At 43.4% G+C, this 25,142-nt stretch overlaps 3 protein-coding genes across 3 annotated transcripts; 1 reads left to right on the top strand and 2 right to left on the bottom strand.

The window, feature by feature from the left end:
• Nucleotides 1-13,696, bottom strand: duox (dual oxidase). The gene is made up of 33 exons (XM_062389910.1): nucleotides 13,558-13,696; nucleotides 13,376-13,459; nucleotides 13,092-13,256; nucleotides 12,499-12,686; nucleotides 12,158-12,359; nucleotides 10,472-10,638; nucleotides 9,990-10,053; nucleotides 9,513-9,609; nucleotides 9,282-9,372; nucleotides 9,062-9,164; nucleotides 8,800-8,972; nucleotides 8,540-8,715; nucleotides 8,268-8,386; nucleotides 8,043-8,180; nucleotides 7,822-7,935; nucleotides 7,050-7,252; nucleotides 6,558-6,743; nucleotides 6,090-6,315; nucleotides 5,280-5,373; nucleotides 5,006-5,181; nucleotides 4,848-4,917; nucleotides 3,872-3,913; nucleotides 3,393-3,571; nucleotides 3,067-3,297; nucleotides 2,467-2,566; nucleotides 2,319-2,368; nucleotides 2,099-2,226; nucleotides 1,845-1,998; nucleotides 1,475-1,707; nucleotides 1,224-1,382; nucleotides 955-1,110; nucleotides 437-565; nucleotides 1-342 (listed from the first exon to the last, which is right to left on the bottom strand). The coding sequence occupies exons 1-33, from the start codon at nucleotides 13,622-13,624 to the stop codon at nucleotides 220-222; spliced, it is 4,587 nt and encodes a 1,528-aa protein (XP_062245894.1). The 5' UTR covers nucleotides 13,625-13,696; the 3' UTR covers nucleotides 1-219.
• Nucleotides 13,697-14,619: 923 nt separating this feature from the next.
• Nucleotides 14,620-16,750, top strand: duox2 (dual oxidase 2). Its single transcript, XM_062389906.1, has 7 exons — nucleotides 14,620-14,778; nucleotides 14,939-14,996; nucleotides 15,091-15,225; nucleotides 15,379-15,586; nucleotides 15,672-15,886; nucleotides 15,982-16,166; nucleotides 16,610-16,750. The coding sequence occupies exons 1-7, from the start codon at nucleotides 14,632-14,634 to the stop codon at nucleotides 16,619-16,621; spliced, it is 960 nt and encodes a 319-aa protein (XP_062245890.1). The 5' UTR covers nucleotides 14,620-14,631; the 3' UTR covers nucleotides 16,622-16,750.
• apba2a (amyloid beta (A4) precursor protein-binding, family A, member 2a) lies at nucleotides 16,640-24,594 on the bottom strand. The gene is made up of 11 exons (XM_062389903.1): nucleotides 23,348-24,594; nucleotides 23,100-23,204; nucleotides 22,859-22,898; nucleotides 22,602-22,747; nucleotides 21,948-22,034; nucleotides 21,170-21,355; nucleotides 20,833-21,012; nucleotides 20,507-20,719; nucleotides 19,726-19,845; nucleotides 19,455-19,595; nucleotides 16,640-18,214 (listed from the first exon to the last, which is right to left on the bottom strand). The coding sequence occupies exons 1-11, from the start codon at nucleotides 24,566-24,568 to the stop codon at nucleotides 18,143-18,145; spliced, it is 2,511 nt and encodes an 836-aa protein (XP_062245887.1). The 5' UTR covers nucleotides 24,569-24,594; the 3' UTR covers nucleotides 16,640-18,142.
• Between the last annotated feature and the right edge of the window lie 548 nt (nucleotides 24,595-25,142).

The raw sequence follows: 25,142 nt of genomic DNA, 5'->3' as shown, positions 1-25,142 counted from the left end.
CAAAACTGTATTTTGAAAAGATTCCTCATACTCCATACACAATACAATCCTGTATTTCTGCAATATAATACGGAAAATCGAATTGCCCTGATTAAAATTAATTAAACAATAATGGTCATGTTTAGAGAATAAAGGTTTAAAAAAGAAGACACTTCTTTCTCATTAAAAGATGTAACTACTTGTATTATAAAAGTGGTTAATTGTTGTGATGAGGACACGTTAGAAGTTCTCAAAGTGATGCATGAAATGGGCCTGATCCCTTTTGTTCATCTGCTGACAAGCTTTCTCCACGTTCTTGGTCAGGCCAGGTGGTCCACAGCTGAATACACCGATTTTACCCACCTATAGAAAAGAGTGACAACCTTAAACATTTAGATAATTCCTTGGGTACAGGCTGGTGCACTGAGGTAGACAAAGATAGATGAAGCTTGCTGACCTCGGGGTGAACTTCCTGCAGCGAGCTGAAAAAGGACACGAAGGGTGGACGTCCGAAGTGTGTGACAGATCTCAGGCCGGTGAAGAGACTGCGGTTCCACACTTTCTGAAAGTGCCGCTCACACACATACTGTCCACACAATGGTGAGGAGCTCATTAGTAGTAAAGTCAAGTTTGTGCAAAGATCAAGTTGTAATTTTGTGGGGTGTTTTGTGGGGGACTATTTCGTGGGGAGGAGTAGTGACTTCTTGGTGTCCTATCATTAAGTTGCCAGAGATCGAATTAGACTTTTTGTCCAGACTAAACAATATGAGATAAGCAAACAGCTGCTGGCTGTAGCTTTACACTTGACAAACATTTAATTCTTCGCAAGAAAACCTTTTAACCATTTTTTCCAAAATGTCCAACTATTTCTTTAAAATGACAGTATTAAAAGGAATGTTTGTCAAATATTCATCATCAATTCAGTCCAATTTCAGTTGTTTTGTCATACATTGAAAAGGCGGCGGCAGATCTTACCAGCATGGTGGTGCGGAGGTCGAACTTCTCGGCCACCTGAGTGATGTACGTGTGGACTGACACCAGCTCCTGGGTGTCCAACTCCTCCACCTCCCTGATGATTTCTGACACCCACTCAAACTGATGCTGTGTCCGTGTCACCCAGATGAAGTACACCTTCACACAATCACTGACTGTTAGTCAGAGTTTTCATAAGGACTTTACAAACCCAGGATGCTACAAGTTGGAATTCCACATTTATATGACCGTATGTCCATTTTGAGCTGCACCTTTTTACACAGAATCTTGGACTTGATGGAAGACTTGAACACCAGGTCTTTGAGGATGGAGGCAAATGGAGTGACTCCAATTCCTCCTCCCACCAGAACCGACACCTCAAAGTCGACCCACTCCTGATGGCCCTCACCGAACGGTCCGTCCAAGTACAGCTGGGTAGTGAATGAAAGATGAATATAAATGTATTGTAGAGACAAAGGATGGAGAAGAAACAGTTCACACCCACAAAGCAACAGTGACCTGCCTTTGGATAGGCTCCGAGCTCGATCAGGCTTTCTTCGGTGTAGAGCTCTCGGAGCTGGCTGGTCCAGGGCCCCACGGCTCGGATGTGCAGGCTCAGGGTCTCTTCGTGAGGGGCTGACGTCAGCGTGAATGGGTGGTACTCATCCGTGCCCAACATCAGGCACGCTATGCGCACCCACTGGCCTGAACGGTAAACAAAGCCCTGTGGTCGCTTGAACTCCAGATGTGTCACACCTACAGGTAGGACAAACGAGGGAGGTGTGAGCTCAAATGCAAACACGCATTACGTGAGCTAAGTGAGGATGATTAGAAGGGACTAAAGCCAAGGAAAGGCTGAAAATAGTGAGACGTTTTAAAGATAACAGTGTAACCTGAGGGCAACAGCTCCGCTCTGACCACCGGGATCTCCACCTTTTTCCTGCTCAGGCTGATGAGTTTGTCCAGCAGGAAGAGGAGTGCTGGAGGGATCAGATAAATGTGGAACCGGGGCTCCTGGAGGAGGGCGAAGCTGCCGTGGATCACCGTCTGTTGGATGAGAACAAAGCCAGCATCACAATACTGCAATACCTAAGAAATCCTTTCCGTCGTGAGAGCCAACTGTAGCAGAGAGCAGAAAACGACTTACCAGAACGTACACGACAACATAGAGGTAGTGTGTGATCCAAAATCCACGAAAACTGATGCGACGGAAATAGTGTGAGGCAAAAACGTACATAAATGAAAACGCAAACAGTAGCAGGACGCCTGTCATTCCTAGGAAAACGACAAAGTACAAACAGGATTATACAGTATTACAAAACAGCTCATGTAGTGTATAACTGCTGCAGGTCCGTTTCTTATCATACCTGGAACAGTCTGAAAGAACCACCATGACCACTTGAGGGGAAGTTCAGACCTAAGATATAAACAGAATGTTAATTAACCAGATGCCACATTTAATCGCCCTGCAACAGAGTGTGGAAATGTCTGATCATCAGATGTTTCAAACGTTACCCATTGTTTGAAAAGACTTTGGGGAACAGACAGGACAGGATGCTGAGGTCACTGATGGAGAAGATGTAGATGTTGACCACGTGGCCCAAAGTATGAACAACTACAGCGAGAACAGAAAGAAGAATAAATAATAAATAAAATGGACTGGTGAAGACATACAAATGTAATGCCCTGTCGTGGAAATTTATCATGAGCTTAGAAATAATGAGTTTCTCAGACCGGAGTGGTCTCAGAGGTTTAATTATTAGCTCTGTAGAGGGTTACACAGTCAGCAACATGGCTCAGACTGCAACCACGAGAACTTAAAAAAGGAAGGTTTTTATACAATGTGATAAACGGGGAACAAAACAGAAAGCAGACAGGAACCGTCTGCTGTCTGGCATCACTGTTACAGAAAGAGGAATCAAGACCAGCATTGCAATTGCACATATATAGATCAACAGAAGGTGGAAGGTTGAGGTTGCATCAGCACAGAAAACAGTCAAAACAGTAGTAAGACATTCTTCACAGTAGTAAGACATTGATCGGTGGAATTTTCCATCACAGCCCCATCACCAATTGCTTTAATTATTGTGATGCTCTACCCTTCTGTGAGCCAACCTGAAAGGATGATGGCGGTCATCGCCATGAAGCGATGGAAGTCGATGGCGGCGTCAAAGGGGATGTACCGGTTGAGGAAGGTCTCCCTGCACAGTGTGATGAGGTTACGACACACGGTGAGGAGGATGTAGGGAAACAGGAAGGAGATGGCGGCGGCTGAGCCCCGGGAGACGATGATGCCCACCATTGAAGTCTCGGGGATGCCTGTTGACTCAGCCTGCAAACCATAGTCTGGACACAGTATTTTGAATGAGGTCAGACCTAAAAGTATGAGACTGGTGGGTAAGGAAGGACCAGGACACGTCGTGAGGAAGTATTAAACTCACAGTAACATCTTTCAAGTGTCACACCAGCCACGATGCCGTATACGACGATGAAGCAGACGATATGACGGCGATAGTTCTCGATGAAACGTTTGAAGTGCTGGATCTTCTGCTGCACTGGGTTTCTTATGTACTGGTCACGCTTTGGCTTCACGTAGACATTCGGAGTCTTGGCACCTAACCTGAAAATATGAAAATTCACTCACACTTTATTCAGTGAAATATTTGATCTCATGTCTATCACTTAGAAGTATTTGACCATACTCAGGTCAACCAAGCCATAGGCTGTATTGACACAGGGAAGTGTTTGAACTATGTGAGAGCAAATACATGACAATCACATCTACTGATCAGATTTATGCCATGCCAGATAGTGATATGATAAGATTCAAAATGGTATTGGTTCATTAGAAGTATTGCCACATCACATCTTTCTCAATATTCTTCACACGTTTCCAAGAAAAGTGAAACAAGAAACATACTTTTTGCGTCTACGTATCTCTGGTCCATCTGTGTTGTTGTAGCTGCAAACGAGAGGTGAACAAATATCATCGCATTATGAGGTTGGAAACAAATATTACATGAATCTTAATGAAAAGTTACATCCATCCATCATTATCATTATCCAGTCCAGTCCAGTCGCCACATCTGAGATACAGAGACCAGGTCTAACGTGAAGTAACCAGGTCTAACACACAGACACCAGGTCCGGCCTGACAGGAATTCAAACCAGCAACCTTATTATTGTGAGGTCTATCCACTTTACCACTCGAAAAGGTGGTGGTACAAGGGACGCTAAGTCATAATGTTCTAGTTGACAGTGGTATGCAACAGTTGCAATCAGGGTCGTTCATCATCCGACTTTTCCTGAATAACTTTTGGATGTTCCCCCTGTTCCTGTACCTGCTGGGCCTGGGGCTTCCGGTTTCCTTCATCTATCCCGCCAACTCATTCAGTCCCTTGCATTTCATTCATCAATCAACTACCCCCTGCTGCAGTATGAAAGGACCAGCTTGGACAGCGCTCTGCCAAATCGTTGGATACCCTGTGGCACTAACGCCTCAGCCAACTCTTGTCAGAATTTGACCTTTTGGAGAGCCTTTTGTATTTCTGCGCCTGGAACACTAACTCTAAGTTTCTCTGCCCAGTATCACCTGCAACAACTCTGAAAGCCTGCCACGATCAGCCAGCCTCTCATCCATATTACCCCCCCTTGGACTCAAAGATTCTCTGAATCAAAGACAGGGCTCAGTCGGACCTGGAACCCCCCTGGTTTACTAACTAAAGCCTTTGTTAGAGTCATTATTACCATATTTTGGTTTGTACATTCATCTCTGGACTTTAATGATGCCACTATCTCTATGATCCACCTTAAGAGAAGGAAAATATGCTAAAACTTTAACAGTTACATTAGTGATCTGGATGACAAATTACAGCCTGCCTGACCCGTTCTCTCACCTGTTTGCTGGACAGATAAAGGACACCCTCTGGTCTCGGCTCAGCCTCTTCTCTCCCTGCTTCTCCATTCCTACACGCACAGAAGATAATTCATCAGACAAGGTCACAGATTTGAGGATATAAAAAGATCGTCTTCTTCAACTAAACTTTTTTCCGACCTTTGACGTTGAGCTGAGCAAACTGCAGCTCCTTCTCATGGTCCCGCAGGAGGAAATGGAAATCCTGCCATGAGATTTTCTCTTTGTTGTTGAAGCACGCAGCCTCCATCATGGCCTTGATGCCGTCCTCTGCCTGGACCTTTGACAGGGTACTGTTGGAGATTTCGATGAAAGACCTGAAGCACATCCGAGGGATGAAAGCAACGGATCACAAAACATAAAAAAAACACACAATACACTTGGTTTCGGGCATAAAAAAACCTGTCTATCAGACCTGAGCATCCTGGCAAATTCTTCTTTTGACAAGAAACCAGTTCCACTAATGTCGTTCATGGAGAACATCAGTTTGGATTTTTCCTCAGGAGACCCTGGATAAAGCAGCATGTCATTTTTTATTACATATCAGGCCATCAGCCATTTGTGTACTCCATTGTTAAGCTCTACACGTATGAATCTAGGCAAAATTAGTCTATGAACCTGAAGTTAAATAGATATTTATCTACTTAGGGAATTTATTGATTTAATTCTGTAGTGGAAGTGTTCTGTAAATGAATTATGTCCGCCAAGGAGCTGATGATTTCATCTGCAATTATTTGTTTGTTAGCACAATTATGAAAAAACTACTCCGGATATTCATTGGAAACTATCATCTATGCATGGAACGTGATGAAAAAATTCTGACATGTTGAGAGAAGTTTATATTTTATTAATTTGGAGGAAATCCATATCAAATCTTATAGATCTGAATTTAAATGTGGTTTCCTAAGGGGACTTTTGGGCCTTGGCGGAGATAAACACTCCACTGAGCTGGATAGTCACAATAGAGGGGGAGAGGGAGCTGCTAACCAACCAATACTAAACTGATTATTATTAGTGTCAGTAGGACGTTTCATATGATAATTTAAATTATGTTGAGGCTTTTACTTCCTATTCACAAATGAACTCCTTCCATCTCCCTGAAACCAAATTCCTCTAACCTACCTGTGTTAGCATCTTCAGATTTTCATGTTATACAGTACGTGGTGACTTTGTGATAGTAGGCCTCACACTAAAGACTACAATATTTTGTGTTCAGAGGTTTTACCTTTCATAAAGATAACCATCACATCAAGAAACTCTTGGAATGAGAGGTAACCGTTTCCATCCTTATCAGCGAGCGTGAACATGGAGTCCACAAATAAAGAGTCGGGCTTGAGTCCCAGAGCATCAGCAAACTCTGAGGCTGTGAGCTCGCACTGGAGCACCTCCCTGGCTTTCTCATGGGAAACGCCGCTCAGGTCACCAGCATCACACTTCTCTATTTCCAGGACCTGTGCACCAGAGGGACAGTGTCATTATATGTCACCCGATTGGCATTAGTAATATCGCTGACGGCAGCTGGTTATCGTCACAGGTGAGGTCACCATCGAGACCAACGATTAGTTCTCTTGGCTGGAAGTTGGACATAATTTGACCTCAAACAGCGGTTTGACGACATTTTGTGGTGGATCCTAAAGCTGCTGCAGCTGTAGCAGAGCAGAGGATGAGGTAAACACCCAGAGGCTGATGGTACCTTAGAGAATGCATGTCGGATGAAAGTTTCCACAATCTGAGCCCTTTTCTCTTTGGTGAGAGCTTCCTTCAGCAGCTCCTTCTCTCTGGTCTCCTTCACTCTCATGTCCTGCCCGACGTCTGAGACCTCAGAGCGCAGATGCTGGACAAACGCTGTGCGCTTACTTTCGTCATCAAAAAACAGCACCTGTGTGTGCAAACAGAGGACATCAGAGAGATAACAGAGGTGTAAGCGAATGTGCATCTGCAGAATCGTGTTTGTAACAAGGACTGGATGAGGTGAAAAACAAGAGGGTTCAACCTGAGAGTGAAACTGAGAATGCAGAAGTTGCTAAAAGTGCAAACAACACTTAATGTTTGCTTAAAATTTCTCTGTGCGGGCTTTGCAAAAGATGCAGCCCCAGCAACATCATTTTTGTAACTTTAATTAGACTTCGACTGGATTTTTAGATTAACCTCTGCAACCATCCCCTCCCCATTTCCAGCCGCCTACCAGGTCATACTCTTTGGCCACTTTGAGCAGCAGAGCTTTGCAGTGGCGGTCGTTGGAGAGCCGGACATCCAGGTAATCCTGGTTGCCCAGGTTGAGGCAGCGCAGAGCCGGTCCAGACCTGTCGAAGACCTGCAGCCTCCTCTGCTCATCGACCTCCACGCTGACTGGATGCAAAGGTTTTTTACGGCCCTGCCACTCGAACGCTGTGACAAACAGAAACAGAGTCAGAAAAGGTGGAATGTGAGTGAAAAGAACAGCTGATACTGAAGTTAGTGACAAGAGCAAAGACCTTCTGGATTCACTGTGTTGTGAATGACTAGTGTTTATAAAGAGTCTATAACAACTATCAAATGAGTGTTGTGACTGAAGCATAAAATGTTTAGCACTTGTTTGAATTTGTATGTGACGTACCTTATTATAATAATAACAACAATAATAATGATAATAATAATAATAATTACAAATTGATTCAATAATTACAGGACTAAGATCATAGAATAAAATTCAGAGATAACATTAAATAAAACCTTAAAATACAGAATAAAATATATAACAACTAGAGAAAAGGGATTACAAAAATGAAAAATAATAAAATAAGGCGTGAAGGTAATAGACATGTGGTTACTAAACACCAGTGTAGCAGAAGATCAAAGCTGCTGATACTCAGCCGACGTTTATTAATAACTGACACAGAGTCAGTTGTAAGATCTGATAGATCTGATGTATGATGGATTGATGTTATGTCTTTAACATTAGACACAATGATTCCCACCAGAGATTCCCACAGCCAGCTCCTCTGTTTTAGCGCCAGCTTTCCTTCCTCTCTGGAACTTCCTGTATCTGTACTTGCGGAGATACGCCACCATGTAGGCCACAAGAAAACTCACTGTGAAGGTAAACAGAGTATAGTCCACACATGATCACACTGCTGATGAGTGATATCAGTGTTAATAACAGTGCAATGAGAGGCAGATTGGTAACAATGATACTGACCGACAGGAAAGAGGAAGAGTACTATGATAAATATGCCAAAGCCAGCTTTGCTCCCATCAAAATAATGAAGTTTGGTAGCATTGCTGCAGGGATAGAGCATCGACGCATTCAGCTGTGTGGGCTGAGGACAAGGGTCACCTAAGGCAAGAGGGAGACTGTTAGTTTGAGTAATTCAGTAAGTGTAATATTTATTTATTTGTGTAATAAACATGCCGTATGTTGTACCATCACTCCAGAAGAACACATTAGCTTGTATATCAGCAGCCTCTGCAGTGGTGACCGCTATAAGGACGTCATGAAAAGTCACGTTGCGGATTGCCTGCATTTCCCCATCTGTAAACAAACTGGAAAACTCCAAGTCAGTAAAAAGCTGTGGAGGACTGACGCACCCGTAGGGATGGAATAAAACAGAAAAGTGAGATCAGTCAGACTTCTGCAGCATCGAGACTATATTACAGTTATTTATACTGTTCAAAGTGCTTCAGAGGGGATCTTACCCATTCTGTTTGTTCTCGAACCAGAAGCGATCTCCATTTCTGATTCGTTCAAACTGGTCCAAGATTATCGCGGAGAAAACTGGACCTGGACCGTAGAGGGACTCCAGGAGCCCTCCGGGGAAAAGCTCCAGTTTAGAGATGTCTTTGTGATACAGTTCTGCAACATCATGGAGCAGCTGTACACAACACCGTTTAATTCTCTGTTAAACTTTTTCATATAGCTCCTGTTTGATCTGGTTTACAGATTTTTCTTTTCTTGCCTGTGGGTTGGTGCGGTTCAGTTCAGGATTCATCTCCTCAAACGTTTTGACAGGAGGCAGATCCAGGGCCTCTCTGAGCTCGGTGTAACTCCGCAGGCCGAAGTCTCTTCCTCTCTGGATGGTCATGGCCACCAGATCAGTCCGGGTGAACCTTAGAGGTCCGTACATGTAGTCTATCAAGGTATAAATAAGATGACAGCAGTGGATATTCAATTTTAACTTGAATAAATATCAATATTCATATGTGAATAAGACTAGTAACCTCTCAGATCCTCCACAACAACATTGTCTTCTCTCTCTGCAATCTGGGAGGCCATGCCCATGAGGAGCTCGTCTACATCCTGGCTTGTATTCGCATTGGGTCGCTGCAAACAAGAAGAAATCATCGTACAAAAGGGTGGTGGAGAACAAGTTTGTGGTGATAAACACAAAAAGCTAATTTTCCTTTGCACTTTTATGAAAAAAGTATGATTGTTACATACCTGACGTTTCCAAAAGCTGTTACAAAGACGCACTGCTGGCGATGAGCTCCCATCTACGTTGAGGATCTGCCGAAAATGGCAGGTTCGGTTTCTGTTGGAAAAAAAGGGGGGGATTGTGTAATAGATTCCTTTTCTAAAAGACAACACAGTGTTCCAGTCACAGCAGTGCACAGGCAAAAGTGAGCTTTATTTCACAGTGTGTGCCGAGGGCAGATAAAAAAGACGCACTACCTCATGTAAACACCGGGTGGGGCCATAGTGATGCCAAATCTTATGGCTGCAGCCTGGAACTCAGGAGAAATTCCTGGATCAACAAACTTCTGGTAACCTGTGCACCAGACAAATCAGCTCATAATACAAAACAACACAATGACAGTGACACAAAAATGAATTACAAGAATCCCTGTGCATGTGAAACCTCCTGCGGTGCATCGTCTCCATCCAAATGTTCAACAGAGACAGTATATGCACATACAAATGAAGAGTGGTTGAGGTGATGGGCTCATCTGACCAGTGTCCCTTTAACTTTCTTCGGCCGCGAGTGCTTATTCAGCAGAAGAAAGGAGGCTCAGGGTGATGCTTTGCTGACGGAGCTCATATTTGTCAAACACCGGCGACGATAGCACAACTCACTCTGGCTTGTGGTCAGCGGTGCATTACCCGTTTAACCCTCCACTTGTACGCACACGCACTGCGGCTCATTCTTACCTGGGTAAGGAGGGAGCTTTGTGTCTCTGAGAAATCCAGGCAGCCATTCGTAGAGAGCGATATTCTGTTTGCAAAAATAAAAATATGCTGTAGTTGTTATTTGAATCCACAAGGGAAGGGATAAACATTTTTCATAAAGGAATAAACTCTTGATGATGATATCCCGCAATCTGAGTCAGGTTATGTCGCTTCTTCTTTTATAAATTTCAATTTAATAACTTTAGCTTTTCACTTTTTGATTTGATGTAATGTCAAATAGTTGATGTGACTACTGTTCTCAGTAGAACTCTGTGTACTTTTGTTCGGGCTCTTGCTCTTGCAACCAGTCAGAGATGATGCACTCATCCTTCCACTAAGACCATCAATTTCACCCATAAAATCTCGACCACCTGCCGTTGATGCAACCTCCGTTTTTTCCCCAGAGTGCACAGTAAATCAGCACCTGCGTGGCGAGGAGATTAGAAGGAGACTTTTCCCAGTACCTGGAACGTGGCCACAACGGTCTTCCTGGCGTTTTGAAACAGCTTTTCGTCTGACCACTCAGGGTGTTCCTCATGCAGTTTGGAGGCTACATAATTGTGGTAGCGAAACCAGATAATCCCCTCTGCTGCAGTGAACATGTTCTCATTGGCCCAGGCGTTTCCCAACTCTAGACGAAGAAGAAGATAGTATCGGTCAGAGGGAATTGTGGAAACACTATAGCAGCACCAAAATAAGCAGAGAATAGGTTGTGTAGATAATGTTACATATAGAAATCCCAAATCCCTGGGTATTCTGCTCCTAAAGGGAGAGCGGGGTAATGTGGGATAAACATTGTAGAAAAGCCATCATGCCAAGAAACTATACACCAGGAAGACAACCCGGGGCCAAACACGGAGAGTGCAGCCGCTGAGGTCATGCAAGAATCAATCTCTGTTATTAGTCCGATATTAGTTTTGGAATGTCAGGTTGTCAATCTAGCTGTAAGGATTTTAACTATTACAACATGTGTTGTTATGGTAGTTTTAAAGTGGAAAAGTAAGTGGATCACTTTACCCCCTTGATTTCTCTGGTCTGTCTCACTTAGCTGGGGTAAAGTGGGACACAAGACCACTTTTTAAAAAACAATCATATTTTCATTGCCCTTTGTCCTGAAGACATTCTGATCATTTCCATTGCTAGGAAACATCCTGAATTAATGGGAAATGTGTACATTTTACTGATATATCATTTTAGCTCACCTAGAGGGGAGTAAATGTAAACAATTTCTAACATTACCCCGCTCTCCCCTACCAGTAGAACGCCATCACACTCTCATTGGATTGATTGGCGATGATCTCAGACCACTAATGGAATGATAATTTGGTTTGTTTTCAAGGACGTGACAACAGAGCAGTGACAACAGGAGAAGATCCTCTGCCTCCGCCCCACATAATAACTACACACTTTCAACAACACAAGCAACAAAACACTGGTTTCATGACACCTCTGTGGCAGCTTCTGTGCTCTCTGCGCTATAGAGACAGGGATTTACTGCGGTGACTGGACAATCCATTTACACAATAATTAAAGAGTCATTACACACGTCAGGCCGGGGCCTCTCTTGACTCAACCTGCAACCGTGCAAGCAGTCAAATAATATTTGCATTAAATTCACAGTTTTTTTCAGCAGCTTGCCACATTGGATTGGGAGGGAATTTCCACGGAAATACAACATGGAAATTCAGAACAGATATTTTGAAAAGTCAAGTTCAGTTTGATGTGCACAATGGCAATAAAAAATTGCATGAGTGTCAAACACCAGTCTCCAGTATTTTTCAATGTAAATCGCAGGTTTAATGCTAAGAAAACACTCAGAGTGGATCTGTGGATGATAATGTTAGTCTACCTCGAAAGAGACATTGTTGTAGTTGAGTCTTGGGGCTTTAAAGGCCATTCATTTAATATCACTCTGCACTAGTGCTTTAGATTGAGTTCCAGCCAAGATTAATGTTGTGTTCTGCAGGACAGATAACAAGGAAAACCTTGTGTGAACTGTTTCTTGTACCAATGAAATATAATAGGTGTCAGTTTATGGGATTTTGCTATAACAACCAGCTCATATTTATGAAACACTTCTGGACAAACAACTCTGGATGATAATATGAACTCTGGTGCAGGTCAGAGGTTGAAAGTACGACGTGTCTCACCATAAAGTCCATGGGCTCCACGTTCTCCTGTGGAGGGGTCAGCAGCGCTCCACATGAGTTTGCGTCCGCCTCCATGTTTTGGCATGTTCCACTCAGAGCCTGAAGTCAAGAGCCCTCCTGAGAAGCTTCTCAGAGAGTCAGACCAGGAGGCGGAGGGGCCGTAGATGGAGCTGCCATCTATCCACGCAGTCACCATGTTCACCTGCATGTGTGGAATTTGTTTATTATTGCATTTCTGCAAAGGGAAACACTGTTCACATTCCCCGATTGCTTCTGGAGGCTGCAGTTCCCATAAACAAAGATGATGTTAATTCAAATTGATAAGAGTCAGTGATCAGCACCTGTGTGCGAGGGTTACTGGGACTCTGTCCAGACTCCCTGTCCCACAGTCCTCGCTGGAAGGGCAGCAGGACTTTTCCTGTGGCGGCGGGGTCGAACACCGGGTCACCCTTAGGGATGGGGATGTTCATGAACTCAGGTGGACACCCAGGAGGTCTCATGTCAAAAATCTCAAAGGTGACATGATACCCTGAAATATTCAAGAAAAGGCAATGAAATCAAAATGCAATTAGCAATTAAATGAACAGATTGTCAGGGGCACTATTGTAGTGTTGATATCAACATAGCCATCCTGGAAATTCCCTGTAAATGTGTCATAGCCTGTAGCCTATAGTGTGATTCCTTCCTGCTGTAAATCTCCCATGTGGCTAGCTAGATAGATAGATAGCTTGATTTTTCATTTTTGAAATCTATTTATGTCAGTTTGCATAAATCATGTCACACCTCTGTGGCACCTGCAGTGTATTGTGGGGAGAAAACGGGAGCTAGCTGCTAGATACATCTTGCTGGAGCAGTGCCTTTGGCTTCTATCCCAATCTTTCGCATTCGAGGTAATATTTTAAGATCAAAATCCAACAGATTGCAGGATATTTACCAAAGAAGAGGGAGAGCACGGTCTGGTTGCGCGTGGAGGGCGCACCGGAGGGGCCCTGTGCCAGCAGGCTGCTCAGTCTGCGGGGGTTCGGCACCAGCGGCTCCTGCACCGGCTGGTAAACTCCGTCCCAGTAATGCGCGGGCACGAGACGCACAAGGTGAGAACCTGAGAGGGCACGAAGACAGCGGTGACCACTGTGTGTAATACTACAACTTCTACTATCACTACTATTACCATTAGTACTTTTTCTTTAACTGCCGCCGCTGTGCGCTCTGGGAACTCACCGACAGCTCCGCGTCGTGGAGACCCCAGACTGTTGTACCAGCCATCAAAGCGAGGAACCTCCCAGCTTTTCTCTCCGCCTGAGGCTGATCAACACATGGCGAGTTTGTTTTAACACTTTTTGTTCTACTTCCTCTGAGTTTAGCAAAGTGAATTTTACAAGCTGTGGTCTCCTACTACTCACGTTCACTGACGAGGAGCGCCAAGCCAACCACTGCGCACACACTCCAAACCTGTTTACGCACATCCATTGATGCGAGAGATGGTCCTGAGATCAGACTCCTGACAAGAGCAGAGAAGAGCTTCTGAGACCTGGAGACAGGGTGAAGGTAACTAGCGTTTACTGCTCTATTACTGTTATACATTTACAAGTGATATCAATAATTTTGTTGGTAATTAAGTTGGTTTGGCAGAAATTAGAATAAAAGTTACCCTTTGTTTGTTTGAATAAACATCTAAAGCACTTTGACACTACTCCTTTCTAACTATAAACTCTAAACACTCAAATACAATGTTCCTGTTATCACCTAATATCTGATATGAGAAGATGTAATAGTTGAGTCTTACCTCCTGTAGAGGTTGAATGCAGTAGGTGCAGGAGCACAGGTGCAGGTGAGGGGTTATGGTGCAACACTAAAGCCAAACATGTGTTGTACAGCTTATCACAAACTGCATGTGACCTGTGCCAAACCAGTGGGAATGGTTAACATCTGCCGATCACACCTCTTTCCCGCAGCACTCCGCTGAATGCATCCTCCTCCCCGGTGACACAAAGGAGACGGGTGGTATAAAAGAAGTGTATGTTCCCCTCAGCTTTCTCACTTCACTTCTCCGCCTCTTCACTCCTCATCTTTTCCACTATCAGGTAAGGAACTCATTTTGGGGTTTTCTCCGTTCCACTGATTGGCTTTATTACAACCTCTCCTATTTATTTAGGTTCAAATGTAAGGAGCACATATCTATATCACTCTGACACCGGTCAGATGTACAGAATTTAATTTGCGGGCCATACTTATGCACATTTGTCTTCACAGTAGAGATGCCAAACAGTGCAGATGAAAGTTGAATGCCACTGACATGCGTCCACTTTGTCATGTCCAATGTTACACGGTGATAATGACGTCCCATCCTTTATCTGCCGTAAAGAACCAGGAGCTGCTATCTGTGCATCGGGTGGAAACTGAGAACGCCGCCTCTAACACTGTCTCCTCTGTCACAACGTCCCCTCTCAGCTGTGTCTGCGAGATCAGGAGCTAAGATGACTTTCTACGATGACATTTACCCATTCTACCCTCTACAAAGGACTTCCTTCATCTTTAGCGGCCGCTTGTTCACCATTATCCTGGTGTTCCTTGTGCTCGCAGTGAGTCTGCTCCTCATTCTGCCGGGGATACGAGGGAAGTCGGTGAGTGCAAGCCGTCAGGTTAACTATTACTCATGTCACCAAACCTCAGAGACGCTGTCGCCCCTCTGTGCTTGTGAGGATGATTTTAACTTGATTGTTGCCACCTTTTTTATCCTATGAACCGAAATAACATTCGTTGTTTTATTTCACATCCAATCAGAGGCTGTTCTGGATGTTTAGAATAATAATCAGCTTGTTCATAGGTGCAGTGATAGTGGGTGAGTTTTGTCTTCTTATCATCATAGTTGAATACATCAGAGATTTTTCTGTTTCCTGGCGTCATGATTAACCTTAATGATCTTTCCTCCACAGCTCTCAACTTTACCAACGACTGGGCCGAGGCCAGGATGACCACGACTGCCACTTACAAGTCTTTCAGCAACGCCGTGGTCAACGCTGAGATCGGCCTGCACGTCGGACTGTACGGCATCAACGTCACTCTGAAGGGTGAGTCACCGTCGCTGCGGTTGTGTGCAGATGTAACGTAGGATGAATTCACATACTGGCAGCTGTAATGGTCCAAAGGGTAAGACGTTTTAAGCTGGGGTTTTAGCATTTGTCTTAGTGCATGTGCATGAGTTTGCATTTCTTTTCCCTCAGGAAATCCTGTTGTGCAGTTCAACGAGACCATCGACTACAACGAGATGTTCAGCTGGCACGACACCATCGAGGAAGAGTACGAGGAAGCACTGGAGAAAGGTTTACCCAATCCCATCCTGTATATCGCTGAGAAGTTCACCCTCGGCAGCCCGTGTGGACTCATCTTCCAGTACAGATACTCTGGACGATACGCCTCCGCGACCCTCTGGTAACCACACGTCACCCACAGTAGGATGTTATGCAGTTGTATTCAGCAGATAGCAGGAAACAAAAATGGCTGCCCACCTTCACAGGACTGCGTTTTGCTGCTGGATGCTTGCCAATATCCTGTTCTCCATGCCGGTCATCCTGTACGCTGGCTACATGATGATGGCGACGGCCGCCTTCATCTTCTTCTCCATGGCCTCCTTCTCCACCATCATGAACGTGCCACAGTGTGTCTTCTCCATAGGAACCGACTCCTTCGAAACAGAGTACAGCCACTCGTTCTGGCTGGCTCTGGCCACAGGTACACATACTTGGCTGCAGATGTTTGTTCTTACAGTATTTACTTACAGATCCGACTGGAAGCAGGTGATTTCTATTAACTGAGGTGATTTCCAGGTGTCCTGTGCACCATCATTGGGATCCTGGTGGTGGTGTTTGACTTCATGATACCAGAGAAGATGAAGGAGGCTTTCAGCGGCGGCGTTGACGGTGATGAAGATGAGGAGGTTACTGACGAGGAGGGATACCTGAATTCAGTTTTTCTTGAAGGAGTGACAATTTCAACATCAAAATTCAGCATGGTAAGTTGGTAGAATAACAAAGATTTAAGAGGGTAATACCTCCACTTGATACATAACTACCACCCTTGTAAATATTAGCTGCTTGTAAATGGAGTACTCATTTAATTACATGCAGCAAAAGATATTTATTCATTGTCCTCTTATTTTGGATATCTGAAAAATGTGACCAAGTCAATATTATAGGATTGCATAAAGGTTAAATCACTTGAAATGAACGGGTTCCTGCCTGAGCCTTACAACATCCTTACATCAAGTTTTGTGGTAATCCTTCAGGTAGTTTTTGTGTAAACCTGCTAAATAACAGACCAACAAAACTTCCCTGGCAGAGGTAATGATTAACAGACATTATGATTTGAAATGTTTTCATCTATAAACAAGTTTAAACTCCATCATACCTGCCTTTGCTGCTCATTGACTATAATCCTTTTATTTCTGTGTTTCAGGTTCATATATGAAGCCGTCCATGTTTCCCTCAGGAAACTTCTCCAGCCACTACTTGAAGATGTTTTTAGTGAATGTGCTAATGATTCTGTGTTTGTTTTAAATACCTAAGTGAGAATGTAAGTGTTGTGTTGAAGTGAAGAATTGTGAAGTTCACTGTCATGTTAAAGTAGTTGTAAATAATTATTAACTTGTATGGGATCCATACAATGTGTATATACATTTATATGTGCATTATGGATTATGTTACTGTTTAACTCATTGAATATGTATAAAAATGGTGTCTGCACAGTAATGATCATGGAGTGGAGCCAATGTATCTGGGTCCCACAAATAATTACACTCTCAACCAATCATGAGTCAGTCGCAACTGTCAATCATGATGTTTCACCCCATGTTATAGCTCAAACACCTAACTTACATGGAGGAGGCAGGGTTTATGAACAGTACTGCAGCCAGCCACAAGAGGGCATTCAAGACGATTTGGCTTCACTTTTTGGAGTTTATGTTTAAACCCATTTCATTTAGCTTACTTTGACGTTTCATAGCCAGTGCAATATTCTTAACTGTGCATGCATGTTGCTGGTAATTTCTGCAAAGTGTCTGAGCAGCATCACTTGTTGCAGTTTCCTTCTTTTCTTCTGAGCCCCCTCCCCACCCCCACCCCCTTGAGAAAATGTGAAAACACAAAAGGAAACAACCCATGAAAGTTCAAACCATCAATTGCTAAACCAAGCAAACATATTTTATTGTCTTATCTGTTTGTTTTTTGCAGCAACACCTTAATAAATAAAAGACAAGCGAGTGTTCAGCAGTGAGTCTGAATTTTTGTGTGTTTTAACATTACATTCAGTCATTAATGTGTGTTTTATACATTCTTGTACACTCTGGTAAAGGTAATGGAAACCAATACTGTATGTCTTTGAAAAGTCAGTGTGTGTCTTTGGCCGTCAGCATCACCTTTATACACATAGTCTAGTGCCTTTGTACAGCATATTATTATCTTCTTTTAATATTTACTGTAATAGATTATCATGTCAGATTGAGACTCAATCTCTGGTCAGTAATTCTTCGTAATAACATGCATATACTGTAGGAGTAATATGGCCTTTCCAATCGAGTCCTTGAGTAATCCAAAGTATTTACACTAGAAGTACATTTTTAAACTCCGTACACATTATAAAAATGACTAAATCAAAAATAAATGTACCAATTTATCTCTTCATAAGAAAATAACCATGACCTTAAAGCTACTTCTCTTCATCACCAGAAACTCACGTACAGTACTACAGACAGAGTATTCACATTGTAAGGCCATTATGACAATGTAATTCGAGAGATAAAACCTGAAAATGAGAACTGGGTGTTCTTTACAGCATTGCAACGAGAGGCCAAAACTAAAGAAAATGATAGAAAAATAAATTCTCCTCGTCCCACCGAGCCGCCTGTCTGTCGTCTGTCTGTCGTCTGTCTGTCGGCGGTCGTCACACGGCGCAGACATGCAGAGCTGCAGTGGGCCGATCCATGCAGGGACTCTATATGTAGACAGGCGTCTCCTGTCCCGTCAGCAGTCGGAACATCACAGCCGGCATCGTCTTCATGTTGATCTGACAGGAGACAAGACCAGCATTACACTGTCAACTCTAAAAGTCCACTTGCAGAGGCACAGTCACTTTTCACAGCACTTGAACCCACTCCCATATGAGCCACCACAGTCTGAGTCAGAGGAGAGTTTAGATCCATTCATGACAAATAATGAGCTTTTATGGTATTTATAAACAAATTTACAACTGGAGAAATGAAGAGAAAATCACACAACAACAAATTCCCACGATAGCACCTGGTGAGATGTGTGAGTGATGGAGAAGATCAAAAGCAATTTGAAATATGAGTTATTATTAATATGAGAAACTGATCTATTTCCTTTTATCTACAGAGACAAGACTAGGTAACACTCACACGTGGTTTGTTGCCGAGAGTTACATGAGAACATTGATACCACTTCAATGACTGCATGGTAAATATGAAGCAGCCAATTAGCTAAATTAAAGATAGAAAGGGGAAACAGATGGAAACAGATGGAAACAGCCTACATCTGTCTAGAGCTGATGTTGTTACCGTCAGAAAGAATCAGATTAGCTGCCCCCTTCTTTTCAAGTCTTGTACTAAAACAAGCTAACAGGCTGCTGCTTCCAATTTACCATATTTATACTTTTTAATACATTCTTTATTTTATATATTCATTTATTTGCTGTAAATCCCTTTGAGCTGTATTTTATTTTTGTGGCTGTGGTTCAGGAGGTGAATGGTATGAGATAGAAAGAAAGAAAAAAGCGCAGCATATAGAATAAGTGAATTTGACTATAGTTTAAAACATTTTGAGTGGTTGACAAGACTAAAAAAAGCGAGAGATAAAGGCTGTATGAATAAAATATATTATAATAATTTATTATCATGCAGACAAAAGATTGGTATCGATCTCGTCATCCAACTTAACAAAGAAAATAATGTGAAATGTCTCACTTTTACTTCAGTGTACATATGGATATGCACTTTGATCAATAGATTTTATTTTAAGGAAATAAAATAGCTTGACAATTTGAATATATAATGGAATGACAATTGATTTCTGCCAAACTAAATCTTAACAAACTATCAACCTCCCTCTATGCACTACATACTACTAAGCTTATATCATTTAAGTATGTATGCAATGATCTGGGATTTGAACCACAGTCCAACTGGTCTAATGTGTGTGTGTTTCTTTAAACGCTCTGTATGGCTCAGTGCTCTGTGGGCCTCAGTAATTACTGAAAACTGCCATCTTGTGGCGTGAAGAGTTCTTACCTCACCGACCGACACGGACAGGTTTTGGACAATCTTCTCATGCGCCATGGCAACAACACTCTGGCCGTTTATTTCAATGATTCTGTGTCCGACGCGGACGCCGCCTCGCTCTGCAATGCCACCTCTCATCAGACTGCAGATCTGAGGGTGTGAGAAAAGATTCTGTGACTGCATCTACAACACCGTTGCCCTTCAGAAGTAGCCAACCGTTCACTCTGAGCCTGACCCTAGAGTTCAGTGTCACGCTGCTCACTGACAAGGGCTTACTCACAATGCCGTTCTGAACACTGAAGCCCAGCTGGAACTTGAGATCAGGTCTCTTGATGAGGACGGTAGTGACAGGAGGACAGCTCACGATGCTCAGCTTCACCTTCACCTGATTCTTCAGACCCTGCAGCCAAACACACAATACACACTCATTTTAAAAGGAGTCAGTTTATATTATTCTCTTTTAGAATAGAATAGAACAGGATAGAATATGCACGTACAAAGAGTTGTTGTCGCCTTTCTGTGGACTGGATGTCACTTTGTGGAGTGAGGAATTCTTATGGCCATTGGAAGGAAGGCCTTTTAAAAACATTTTATTCTGCCAGAGGAACTCTATAGTGCCCCCTGGAGCTCACAGGCTGAAACTGGGTGAAGAAAAGATGGGAGCTTTCTTCAGTGTCCTTTGGGAAATATGCCAAACCCCAAATTTCGACTGTGTAACATAGATGCGCAGCATGACTTTGTGTTTGAACGGGTGAATTGCGAAAATTGTGCTTGGAGTTGTCGGACTAGAAAAGCTCTGTATAAATACAGACCATTTAAAGCTGCAGCCGTAAAAGCTGTTTTAAAGACATTTATTTTGAACCCACATGAATCTACCTGCTAAACACAAGTACAACATACCTACAGCTGAATATATTTAGCCTTTTTCAAAAATAAAATTGATTAAAATGTATATTTTTGAAAATATATAATAACATCATGAAATGGTACCAATGGGCTTGGATTAATGTCTTGTTTTGTGATGTTGGGTGTGTTTTTGCAGCATCTGAGAAGCTCAGTACCTTGATGATGCCCTGACATGTGGCCAGCGGCAGCCCCACCAGGCTGGTGTCATTAATGGACATGATCTGGTCACCGACGCTGAGTTTTCCCGAGCGAGCTGCGGGGCCGCTGTTCAGCATACTGGCCAGGATAACGGTGGGCAGGATGGAACCCCAGCCGGACTCCACGATCACCACACCGAGGCTTTCCCCCTTCTGTTTCTCCATGTGCAGCTGCAAAGAAGAAAAAACATCAACTTAAGATTCTTGAATGTGAGATTCTGCTTGAGTCATTCATGGCTATGCCAAACCATCAATCGTTATGCTTGATGAAAAAGACATTGCACCTCTTTACAGTTGTCTGAGTTTGAGAAATGTACAAGGTCATCGTGGTACATTTCCTGGGAGTTGATGATGTCACTGTATTGTTTCTGGCTCAAGTCGGTGGGGTTGATGCCGTTGGCTCGCAGGAACTCTCTGTAGGCCACACTGAAGGCCTGACCAATGGACTGTGCGATCAGCTGTGCCTGTGGGAAGGGGAGCGTTGGGGGAAAACCTCTCAGAATAAAGGATATTCCAGTTGACAACATTTTGGAGGTGAGAGAGATCACAGTGGTTTCAGTGACCACAGGATAAATAAAGAAAACCCAAACGTGTATCCGTTGTAACGCACACAACACTCACATCCTCGGACTCAAAGACGTGGCAGACCATCCTGTACTGAGTCTTCCCTTCGCCGTTTGAATCGGGAGATTCCGAAAGATCCTCCGGTGAAGCCTGAGACACGCGCCTCCGAGCCATCAGAACCACGATACTACCAATGTCTGCGATGTAGGAGATGGTACGCAAGGCACTGTCCATCATCGTCTCCTATGGAGCAAAAAGAAAAAGAAACATGTCATCGTCTGGACTAGTGGTTAGGCTATGTTTTAGTTGTTTAACTAAATATTCTTTTCATCTTGTTTTTATTTTGTTCCTTTGGTCTATCCATCCACCCATCCATCCCTCCATTCATCCCTACCATCTATCCTTTGAGCTGGAGCCAATCTTAGCTGTCATTGCGTGAGAAGCAGGGTGAGAAGCAGGGTATCTGGACCAGTCTCCAGCATATCAAAGGGCCAACATTAATTATTTGTATCTCATTTTACTAATTGCTGTGTGTATTTGTGTTTTTATCATTTATTTATTTGCTTTTGCTCGTTACGTCTGTATCTTGTTTTACTTAAACTTCTGTGCTTTCTATGTGCTATTTAACTTTTGTCCATGTTTTCCATAATTTTATAAAAATTCCTGCGAAGTGTATTTGTTTATACATAAACAGCATGTTATTTGTATGTCACAAATCATCTACCTGCCAGGGACTGCAGATGCAAATTAGCCTAGAAGGAAAGAGCTGGTACATTTACATCTTGGACTTCATTAGGGAAAAGATCCAACACACAAAGATCTCAGAGTTACTGACCTGTGTGTCAGCGTTCAGCACTTTGACAGCTTTAGTGGAGATGAACAGGTCGACCTCCGTCATCATGTGAGAGTCTTCATCTTGGCTCTTTTAAATAAATAACATAGTGCTTTAATCAGATACTTCATATTCTGTATTTTCATCTCACACTGCAAACGTTTAGCTCGTTTTCCAAACACATAGACTATATATAAATATTTATTCAGACAGATATGAAATATCTGAATATACAGTAAATATATTCTTTATATACAGTCTCTACACAAAACACTGACACAAGGAATAGCTGTAGGCAAAAAAGGACCAACAGCTCCACCGTGGGGTAACAAAATGAATATACTGCAGAGCTGACCTTTCATAGTTCACCTGCCAATAAGGATAAATCTATACACTTAAAAAAACATGTATTAATTGAAAAGTGCTTTGGGACATAAAGCTCTGTCAATACCGAACAAGTCTCTTACAAACACAACAATTTGGAAACCTGCACCAGAAACTTCAAATCAGGTTCAAATCTCTGTTACTTTGACAACTAAGGCTCTAGTGGCATTAACAGGATTTAACAGGATCACAGATCCAGAATCGAATCATGTATACACTGTTTCTACATGTGGCAGATATAAATATTCAGAAACCACTACAGTGACGATTTACCTTGATACGACTGACCGCGTCTTGGGCCTGGGACATGCGAACCGACTTGGACGGGTTTTTATCAGACAACACCTGAGTGCAGCCGAGGTAGTTCGCAGCGAAGATGATCCCGTCAATAAGATCCTCTGGCTCACAGGGACCTGGGACTATGCAGCAAAACAAGCACCTCACATTGTTACCCAGTAACTTGCAGCATTGATAAACGATACAAAATTAATTTATTTGAATGAAAAAGAAGAAGAATCTGAGATATTTACCATCTTCAAAGCTGGGGAAAGAAGTAGCCTCCTGTGTTTTCTTTAAGATAAGGTAATAGTCATGAGTTAGTTTGACTTCCAATGTATTTGTGTGTATTTTGGTTAATAGTTGATCCAAAACTACATATGTGTGAATAATGAAAGATTAAATTATGAGGGTGAATTTACAAAGTCGTTAATTTACATCTTTGACAGATCAGATGAAACAGCTTTAAGCAGTTGTTGTTGAACACACGTTCACCTTGGGTGTGTTGGTCGTCTCTTCAGGAACCAGCTCCTGACACTGAGGCCTCCTCGGCTGCTCCGCCACATCCTCAGGCATCACAGCTGTTCTCGGCTTCTCAGCCTGTTGTACACAAACATCTGCTTTAACTTCGGCTTTTTTAAATGTTAAAAGATGAAAATCCCACATAGAAATTGTGGTGGAAGCTTTAACAAATGCAAGCTACAGAGGATCTGACAGAGACCTGCCCTGTTTTTCGTGGTTACCTGCTGGGGTTTCTCTGGCCGTCTCTGCCTCTCCTCCAGCGGCTCCCTCTGTTGTTCTGGTGGGTTCTGAGGAGCAGGCAACGGTTTGGTGACCCTGGCTTTGTTCTCCTGGCCGTTGGCAGAAGGGGGACTGGGTCTGGGAGCTGTGGGAGTCTCCTGACGGGGCTGCGGCTTCTGGGCGTCTGCAGGTGACTGTGGGTGGGAATGACGGGGTGGCGGAGGAGGATGTTGCTTACTGGAACCAGACTTAGCCTTGGTCCGAACAGCGGCCTTTTTGCCGTCCCTCGCTGAAGCCTTAGGACGCTGTTCAGTGCTGTTGGTCGAGCATCGTTTGATCCCAGAGACAATATGCTCAGTGTCCTCCGCTGCTCCCCTCCTCCCCCGCCCTTTGCCCAGCCTCTCCCTCTCTTTTGTACCCATTTGGGATGACTCACACTTCTTACTGGCTCCTTGGATATTAGGGTTTCTTGTAACTCGAGTGACATCTTCTCTTTCCCTTTCATCGCCTGCCTTTCTAATTTTCTCATTATCATTGCCAGGATAAAGGCTGGTTGGTCTTTGAACAGTGTTCTTTGTCTCCTCTAAATCCTCTACAAACCTGGCCCCATCCAGCACCTCCTCTATCTCATCTCCTTCACCATAAAGGAACCGGTTCTCCTGGCCCTTCTCGGCTCCCTTCTCTGCTTCATCGGCAGGAACCGGGGCACAGTGTGACCTGAAGCGATGGCCAGTCTTGAGAGGCTTAGTGTTAGACTGCGATCCCTCACATATTTCTGTGCTGTGACGAACCCTGGGAGCCGACTGGTCAGCAGCGCCGCTGCTCTCATTAATATTATCACCTCCTGCATGCTTTATATAGCCGGCATCCTCGGGACAGTACTGCTTGTAATACCTCATGTCCACCATGCCCTCCCTGTTCAAATGCAGCACCTCGTCGTAGTCCTGCTCAACATCAGAGCCCACGTTGTCGTACTCAGAGCAGGTGTCCTCCATGTCCTCGGGACTGGGGTCGGAGCTCGTGTAAACGTGTTTTGCAGAGGCAGGAGGCGTCAGCTGGTCAGTGTTTTCATCCTCGAAGGTGTGCGGTGGTTGCTCAGACGCCTCCTTCACCGAGCCCTGGAGCTCCTCGTGGCTCTGTTTGGTGAGTCCTGGATCGGAGCACGGTGGAGGGCTGGGAGCCAATATTTTAGAAATGGTTCCTGGCTTCTCACCATGAGCCATCACTGGCCCTGTATGCCCACGACTGTCAACCCTGTTAACATCAATGGATAACAAATTGTTTCATTTTTCAGGTCAGTGAAATAAATTTGTAGTAAATGTTCACTTCATACTATTGTCAATGCCATGCTGCCTGTTTCCTGTTCTCATAGAAAAGTCACTGAACCAGCCATAGGTTTGCTTACATTCTGTGAGTTTGCTGTGAATTGTTGTATTGTAATTTATCGGCTTTCATATCAACCTGCCAAACTAAAATACCACTAGAGTGCATATCTCCATCAAGGCCCAACAGTCCCCTTAATGACACCAGATTTAAATTCACTAGATCACAGCATATCTTGCAAAGTTAAAGACATGAAGTGAAAAAAAATATCCACCCCCTGTTAAGATTTAGTGGGATCTTCCTCGGGCCACGCCTCCAAAAAGTTCCTGGAAATCGTTTGAGTAGTTTATGCGTAATCTTGCTAACAAACAAACACAGATGAAAACGTTACCTCCTTTGTGGAAGTAATTAGTTGTGTCTTGCTTAACTGTTGTGTTGTGCATGGCCTCTGTTGAATAAACTAATAAACTAAAG

The sequence above is a fragment of the Platichthys flesus genome, chromosome 6, assembly GCF_949316205.1.
Source record: "Platichthys flesus chromosome 6, fPlaFle2.1, whole genome shotgun sequence".
NCBI classification, from domain to species: domain Eukaryota; kingdom Metazoa; phylum Chordata; class Actinopteri; order Pleuronectiformes; family Pleuronectidae; genus Platichthys; species Platichthys flesus.
The sequence above is the reverse complement of the archived record's forward strand: the minus strand, read 5'-3'. Positions and strand labels throughout refer to the sequence as shown.

Excerpts from the sequence above, each read along its gene's own strand:
- duox (XM_062389910.1), bottom strand. The coding sequence starts at position 13,624 with ATGGATGTGCGTAAACAGGTTTGGAGTGTGTGCGCAGTGGTTGGCTTG. Across the intron at positions 6,316-6,557 it reads TCCGACATGCATTCTCTAAG|GTCCTGGAAATAGAGAAGTG; the intron begins GTACCATCAGCC and ends TCTGGTGCACAG. Across the intron at positions 3,914-4,847 it reads TTTATCTGTCCAGCAAACAG|CTACAACAACACAGATGGAC; the intron begins GTGAGAGAACGG and ends TCTCGTTTGCAG.
- duox2 (XM_062389906.1), top strand. The coding sequence starts at position 14,632 with ATGACTTTCTACGATGACATTTACCCATTCTACCCTCTACAAAGGACT. Across the intron at positions 14,997-15,090 it reads CATAGGTGCAGTGATAGTGG|CTCTCAACTTTACCAACGAC; the intron begins GTGAGTTTTGTC and ends TTTCCTCCACAG. Across the intron at positions 15,226-15,378 it reads CATCAACGTCACTCTGAAGG|GAAATCCTGTTGTGCAGTTC; the intron begins GTGAGTCACCGT and ends CTTTTCCCTCAG.
- apba2a (XM_062389903.1), bottom strand. The coding sequence starts at position 24,568 with ATGGCTCATGGTGAGAAGCCAGGAACCATTTCTAAAATATTGGCTCCC. Across the intron at positions 23,205-23,347 it reads GGCCAGAGAAACCCCAGCAG|GCTGAGAAGCCGAGAACAGC; the intron begins GTAACCACGAAA and ends TGTGTACAACAG. Across the intron at positions 21,356-21,947 it reads TGCTGAACGCTGACACACAG|GAGACGATGATGGACAGTGC; the intron begins GTCAGTAACTCT and ends TTTGCTCCATAG.